At 49.5% G+C, this 6,556-nt stretch overlaps 1 protein-coding gene across 3 annotated transcripts; it reads left to right on the top strand.

Moving 5' to 3' along the window:
• The first annotated feature begins 345 nt into the window (after window positions 1-345).
• Window positions 346-5,932, top strand: LOC123111255 (uncharacterized). 3 transcript variants are annotated; one of them, XM_044532013.1, is made up of 8 exons: window positions 346-701; window positions 1,605-1,695; window positions 2,252-2,320; window positions 2,434-2,504; window positions 4,740-4,788; window positions 4,866-4,972; window positions 5,316-5,395; window positions 5,480-5,932. In XM_044532013.1, exons 3-8 carry the CDS (start codon window positions 2,272-2,274, stop codon window positions 5,709-5,711), a joined length of 588 nt encoding a protein of 195 aa, XP_044387948.1. In that variant the 5' UTR covers window positions 346-701; window positions 1,605-1,695; window positions 2,252-2,271; the 3' UTR covers window positions 5,712-5,932. The 3 variants fall into 3 exon arrangements, with proteins under 3 accessions (XP_044387948.1, XP_044387947.1, XP_044387949.1); XM_044532012.1 differs by lacking the exon at window positions 1,605-1,695 and having other exon boundaries at window positions 348-701; XM_044532014.1 differs by lacking the exon at window positions 1,605-1,695 and having other exon boundaries at window positions 351-701; window positions 4,703-4,788.
• The last annotated feature ends 624 nt before the right edge of the window (window positions 5,933-6,556 follow it).

Genomic DNA, 6,556 nt, shown 5'->3' with positions numbered 1-6,556 from the left:
TCCAAACCAGCCTATATGCAAGAGGGATCATGTATGGAAAAAGGCAGAGCTGGAGTTCTAAAAAGTTATACATCATAATAACTATTAGCACATATCTTCAAGCCATTATTTGATGAATAAAATTATGATGCTGAAAAAAAAGATATGTGCTCCGAACTCCAAAGAGATCCGTTGGAAACGCTTTTTTGCTCAAACTTTCTCTAGACTATATCTTTTTTTTTTACATAGAGAGGATTTGTTGGAGTTGCTCTTAAACCATCTGGCCGGGCCTTTCGAGTTTCGACCTTCTCCCAAACCCTGCCGGGAAATTGCCATCGAAGTTGGCAGAAATTACGGCAAAAAATCCGCTCGGGGTTTTTCCCAATCCGACCTGACGGCTCGGTTCCTCTCTCGCTCCCCTACCTGGTTCCCTCCGTCTCCTTCCGATTCCGCCCCCTCCCCCGCCGCTACGCTTCCCGACTCCGGACTCCCCTTCGCACCCCGCCGCCGCGCTTCCCGACTCCGGCTCCCCTTCGCACCTCGCCGCCGCTCTGGGCCACCGGCTTCGCACTCCTCCCCGACACCCCTCCGCTCCCTCCCACACCCCAGTCACCTGCCCATCAACAAGGTCACCGTCTCCCTCCTGCCTCCACTCCAGTCACCTGCCAACCAACAAGGTCACCGTCTTCCTTCTGCAATCAACGTAGCCGGCTGCCCACAAGGTAAGAACACCTTACCTTGTTAATTTGGCCGCCCTTCAGAATTATTTCTTGTATTTATGCATGTTTGGATTTGCTGAATCTTTTGCATCAAGCTTGCCCTGTATGTGTCCCCTCCGGTTATGGATCCATTAGTATTTTAGTAGTGGCAACGAGAATTTATGTCCGAGCATGTGAATTGAAAAAATGAACCAATGTGTGGAGTTAGTTCGTTCTCAGATGCTTCAGGCCTGAATTACTGTAGCAATTTTCCGCAAAAAGAGGAATTACTGTAAATTTAACAAATCTATGTACAGTACTTGTCTGTTGGAGCCTTTTAGGCAGTGCATGAATTTTTGTACTCCCTTGCGTCAATTAATTTGGATAGTAGCAAAATTGTTGTCTTCCGCAGGGAGTGGATAAGCTATACATGTTTGATGGCCAGGCAGTGAATAAATTGTGCATAGGGCACATGCCTTTACATGTTAAGGCTGTATCTTTTACTTAATTTTCTGTACAGTTATAACATGGCTACAAAACCTAAAAAATATCTGATCTAAAGTTGAATAGGGTTAGCTGTAGTCGTACTGATCTACAATACATTTTCGCAGCCATGAGAAGACTACTGCTCTTGTTGTTTTGCACATTTCCTTAATACGTTCACATATGCATAGATTTTTTTGGTGTATGTACGTATGCAAGAGTATGTTTACAGATGATACATTTATGCTTTTACAATTTATGTTGGCACAAAAACATCCAAACATTGCTCTTATTTGACGTGCCACTGCAAAATTATTTTAATTTAGCACTTTTTTGCACTCAGATACTATCGATCAAACAGACCACAAATAAGTCCAGGTGTATTACAGGATTTGTACCATCACCACAGACAATAAACTCCAAATTCTAATACCATTCAAACAGGGTATGGGCCTCTCAGGGCTTCCCCAGACCGGAGCTCCTGTGGACAGTTCAGCTTAAGCTGGTTTATGCACAAGATGAAGCCCTTTAGAAGGTGTAATCAGCCTTTTTTTGTGGTCACAAGACTTATGGCATAATTTGGCTCATTGGCAGCTTTTACAAATATCCTGCAACGCTTGCATGTATTATATCATGTCATATTCTCCTGATTGTTATGAACTGAAGCACCTGAACTATGGATGACTATGTGATCCGTCTCCTATGCATCTCCAGGCTTAACTCTACACCCTAAATTAGTCATAGAAGTGTTTGTTACTTGTCCAAAATGCGATGTATGTAGAGTCACTTGCCATGTACACATGTAAAAGTATGAGATTGAACAAGTACTGCACGAGAACAGTTCTAGTACCACTCTTTAAAAGAAAAACATTCTAGTGCTAGGGTCAGTATTTTAGCCATTGGTCACCCTTGTGAGGTTAAAGGGTCGTATTATTTTTGTACAGATAAGATTACTAAGCTAGCAGTTTTCATTTATGTTTTGTACTGGCTTATTGATTTGGTAAGAAGAACACTGGTGAAAGTCTTACCACTATTTGGAAAACCAGAATAAAGAAACAAGTGTATCTGATGTTGGATCTGGATCTAAATAGGGCCCAGCTGAGTTTTCGACATGTCTGGACGTGAGGTCCGTGAGTATACCAATCTCAGCGATCCTAAAGGTTCTTGATTCATCACTCTCCTGTAGCCAACAAGTTCTTACCCTTTCTTGTCTGTTGGCATTTTAATTGGGATCATTTTGATGACATTTGGGGTTTGTGCTGTGGATGTGCAGATAAGAAGCTGGGGAAGGGGAAGGACAAGATCGATGATGAGGACGTCACGTTCCAGCGCATGGTTGCAAAGGTTAACCGGATTGTATTGTTAGTTTGTTACTGCTACTGCATTTGATGTAATCTAAGCACACTATTTTAAATATCTGCATATAAGATGTCAATATATCGAGTCTGATAATAATTTACAATCCAACAAAAAAGTGGTTAAATTCCGCCAAAATAATATTTTCGATGTCTGAATGAATGGATTCGCTAAGTTTCGCATTTATATGGTGTCAATGCGGCATAGTGTCGAATGTGCTGGTGTGGCGATTTGCTTCTTTACATGGTGCTGTGCTAGGATATGGATTGGTTCTGCTGATATAGAGTATTACAGTTGATGTTATCACAAAAAGTAAAGAATTAATGTACTGAAGAACTGAATTCCATAATTTATTCTAGACTGATAGATCATCTAATGTGGTCAGAAATATTTAACGGGTTGCTTTAGGTTGAGGTTGCTTGTATTCTCTGCTGAGACGCCCCGCTCCTCCCTCTGTCGCTCCCGCGGGCGGCAGGGGAGGAACCCTAGCCGCCCCTCACCAGAGTCCTTCTCCTCCTCCCTCCTCGGCGCCGCCTGCTCGCGCTGGCGGGCAAAGCCCGACCGGCCTAGGCGGCGGCGGGGCGATTTCTCCCTCTCGCGTGGTGGGGCTGCCGCGGGCAGATCCAATCGGGCCGGGGCGCGTCGTGGTGCGGGACGGCGCGGCGGCGCTGTGGCGGCGACTGGCGGCGGTGCTGGGCGTCTCCTGGTGGTGCGGAGGGCTGCAGGGGGGCGGTGGAGCGCACTGGTGTCGCGGGATCCAGGCGGCGCGGGAGGTGGGCTCTCTTCCGTTGGTCGCGGTGGGGCGTCCTTGGTCAGGTCCGGGCCGGACCCGACTCCGGTCTGCTTCGTCACGGTGCGGGAGGTGGCGGCGGGGCTGGGGCGCAGGCTGCGCGGTGGCTGGCGTGCTCGTGGCGGCGGCGGCTCCCGGTTTGGGATCTGGCGCAGACGGGCGGCGCGGGGGCGGGCTGCGATCTCGGCGACGCACCTCAGCCGCTGCAGGGCGGCTCGGTGCTGCCCCTCGGGGTCCCGGCATGGATGTGGGCTGCCACGGCGTGGTGGTGGCTCACGGCGGTGGTTTGGGTCGTTTCACGGCGGCGGCCGGACATCCGGCGTCGGCCCGTCGGGAAGGGGCTTGTTGTGGCCTTCGATTCCTCTCCTCGGCGTTCGGACGCTACCTTCGTCAAAGGGCTGGCCCTCTCCCAGCTGCGGTTCATCGCCTGTCTCGCGCCCGGTGCTGCGGGACTGATCTCGTCTCGTGCTCGGCAGCAGGACCGAGCTCGTCTCGCCCCGGCAGCAGGACCGACCTCGTCTCGCGCCCGACAGCAGGACTGAGCCCGTCTCGCGCCCGGTGCAACAGGACAGGTCGATGGAGGCCAGTTTCGGCCGGCCTCTTGGGTCTCGGCGCTGGGGGTCGCCCAGGGGTGCGAAAGACGGGACCTTTCCACTCGTCTCTTTGGTTGGAGTAGCGGCGGGTCTCGGGTGAGGTGGCGTCAAGGTCTTGGATGCCAGGGCGGCGGCCCTGGTGGTGGGAGCGTGGTGCTCATGGGCAGAGCCCGTGGCTTGGTGCTGCCTGGTGACCATGGCCGTGTGGGCGGCATGGTTGCCGGGGTGTGGCGTTCGGTGGTGGTGATTGTTGGCCGGGGTGAAAACCTGCTCTATCTTTGGACGGACCGGTGGCGGCGACTCGCTCCCTTCTTGAAGGCGTCGTCGCGGCCTTCATTGCCCGTCGTGTTGCTCCAGGGGAAACCCTGACCCTCGTGTCGGGCGGTGGCGGCGCTCCAGTGTCGTTCCCTTCCTGAAGGCGCCGCCTTGGAGCACACGGTTCGCCATATGCGGCTTCACCTCTTGGCGGTGGCGTGGTCACGGCCGAGATCTCCGGTTGCTCTTGTAGTGTTAGGGGTGGTGTTGCTGCGCACAGCATCTTTGTATCCTGCCTTGGGTGTGTGTGTTGTGTTGGCGTGCGTTTGTACCGGGTTTGTTGATGATCTTTGCTTTATATGTAAAGCGGGGCGAAAGCCTTTTTCGATATTCTCTGCTGAGATCAGTGGTTTGCTGGTAGAATAACATTTATATTACTTGGTAGCTGGGGCTGTGAGATGTCACAGCATTACCTTGAAAGCTTGATTCCATTACTAATGCTACTAGTTGAGTTGTACACGCAATGTTCTGATAACATGCCCTCACAGAAATTTTGGCTCTGTACTGGGCGGTTGATACCAACAGATGCAGGATGTTGCTGGTGAGAGGGGAGGCTACCTTCATGGACGAGGAGGTATTTCATGCTTCTTTTAAGGACTCCATGCCGGTTGCTTGTTAACCACTATTTTGTGTCACTTTTATGTTTTCCAGCATTGGACAGTGATGATTTGCTTTACCTCAAAGAGCAAATGGAGGCCGAGGAAGATGCAGAGCGTCTTCTTCGCCGTACAGAGAAGCGGGCATTCGCTGCTTTTAAGATATCCTCTCTTCAATGAAACATCGTAGCTTGCAATTTTATAACATAAACAATATTTTGTCAATACGATCCAAGCAGTCCTCTAGCTCCTGGTATGCCAATGCGATAGTGCACATATTTACCATTCGATTTATTTTTCATCATGTGGAATAGCACAGTAGAGACTTGCCTTCCAGGGGTGGTTTCTCATTTAACTTGTCTTGTAACTTTCCACATCTTTATTATGTGATTTGTTTCCATTAGTTGGAAATAGCAGAACAGAGGAACATGCCTAGCCAAGGGTGGTTTCTCATTTAGATTCGTGTATACTATAGTATGTTTGATTTCTTTAACCCTCGCCTCACAAAGCAGCCACTCTAGCTGATTCTGCACCTGCTCTACCTGCCGCTCTTTGTGTCGACGCCAGGCCAAAAAGCGACATAAGGTAAGCTACTAAGCTGTGTTCATCAAACATTATGTTTCCATCCACCGCGCCCTCTTGTAACGTTGGCGCATACCTTATTGGCAGGCAACGGGATCTTTTGAAGAACATTGTTGGGATCAAACCGAAGCGACCCAAGGTTTGCAGCCCTCGCCAAGCGGCAGAGAACGACGGGCCTAAGCGGAACCAGGAAGTTTCTGTCAGCAAAATGTCTTCATGTCAGAATGAACCAAAGCCAGCTGAAGCAACGGAGTCTAGGCCACAGAACGTGACTGGAAGCTTGCTTGGTTTGGCGTACGAGAGTTCGGATGAAGAATGACCAGTGGTGTAGGGAGTCACAGTAGGGCTGTAGGCTGCGTGTTAGTTCATCTGCAACGTTGCTAGATTGTGTTTCTGCGCGGGGGTTCAGGATAATTCAAGAACTCTTTCTGCTGAAAATCAAGCTTGAGTTATTGAATGCTTTCTCCGGAATGTTATGTTCTGGACACAGACGCATCCGTTCGTCGCGGCTTTAGTTTCTGGAACCAGTATATTGTGCAATACTGTGAGTGATTCTGTGTACAGAATCTGTAAAGGCCATATCAGCCGCCTCGACAGCCGTCAGATGCATGTCATCACAGCCGTTGCTCAGATGCAATTTGACGATCATGTCATTGTATAGCCCGGATGCGTTGCTGTGATGTACTACAAGACACAGGGCAAGCCCTTCGGATCAATGGCTCACATACGTTTTCATAGTTGACGGAACCCGTATGCTCTCATTGAATGCAGATCGCGTAAGACCTGAAAGAAATGCAGGAAAATGCATGCGAACATCAGTGTCAAGTCCTCCTATCCATCGAATTGCATGTTGACATTGCTGCAAGGATTTATATTACCTTTTCTTAGGGAATCATGGAACCTTTTTTTCCTTGCAAAAAAAGAAATGAAACCTTTTCTTAGGGAATCATGGAACATTCACGTGCAGTGGAGCAACAATGGATGTGTTTGGTTGCTCGCATTAGGCAGGCTCGTGCGGGCAGTTTTCGGTCTGTTTAGTTGCCTGGCCTGCATAAAAAATTAGGCCCGCACGAACCTTAAATTAGTGCTCAGCTAGGCCCACTAGGAACGCTCGAATCGTCAGTTACCAGCGAGACATGCTCGAGCGATGCAGGGGAGGGGAAC

This window comes from Triticum aestivum, chromosome 5B (genome assembly GCF_018294505.1).
Source record: "Triticum aestivum cultivar Chinese Spring chromosome 5B, IWGSC CS RefSeq v2.1, whole genome shotgun sequence".
In the NCBI taxonomy this organism is placed as follows: domain Eukaryota; kingdom Viridiplantae; phylum Streptophyta; class Magnoliopsida; order Poales; family Poaceae; genus Triticum; species Triticum aestivum.
Note: the sequence above shows the minus strand (reverse complement) of the source record. Positions and strands in the feature narration are given on the sequence as shown.

Excerpts from the sequence above, each read along its gene's own strand:
- LOC123111255 (XM_044532013.1), top strand. The coding sequence starts at position 2,272 with ATGTCTGGACGTGAGGTCCGTGAGTATACCAATCTCAGCGATCCTAAA. Across the intron at positions 2,505-4,739 it reads TCCAGCGCATGGTTGCAAAG|ATGCAGGATGTTGCTGGTGA; the intron begins GTTAACCGGATT and ends TGATACCAACAG. Across the intron at positions 4,789-4,865 it reads CTACCTTCATGGACGAGGAG|CATTGGACAGTGATGATTTG; the intron begins GTATTTCATGCT and ends TATGTTTTCCAG.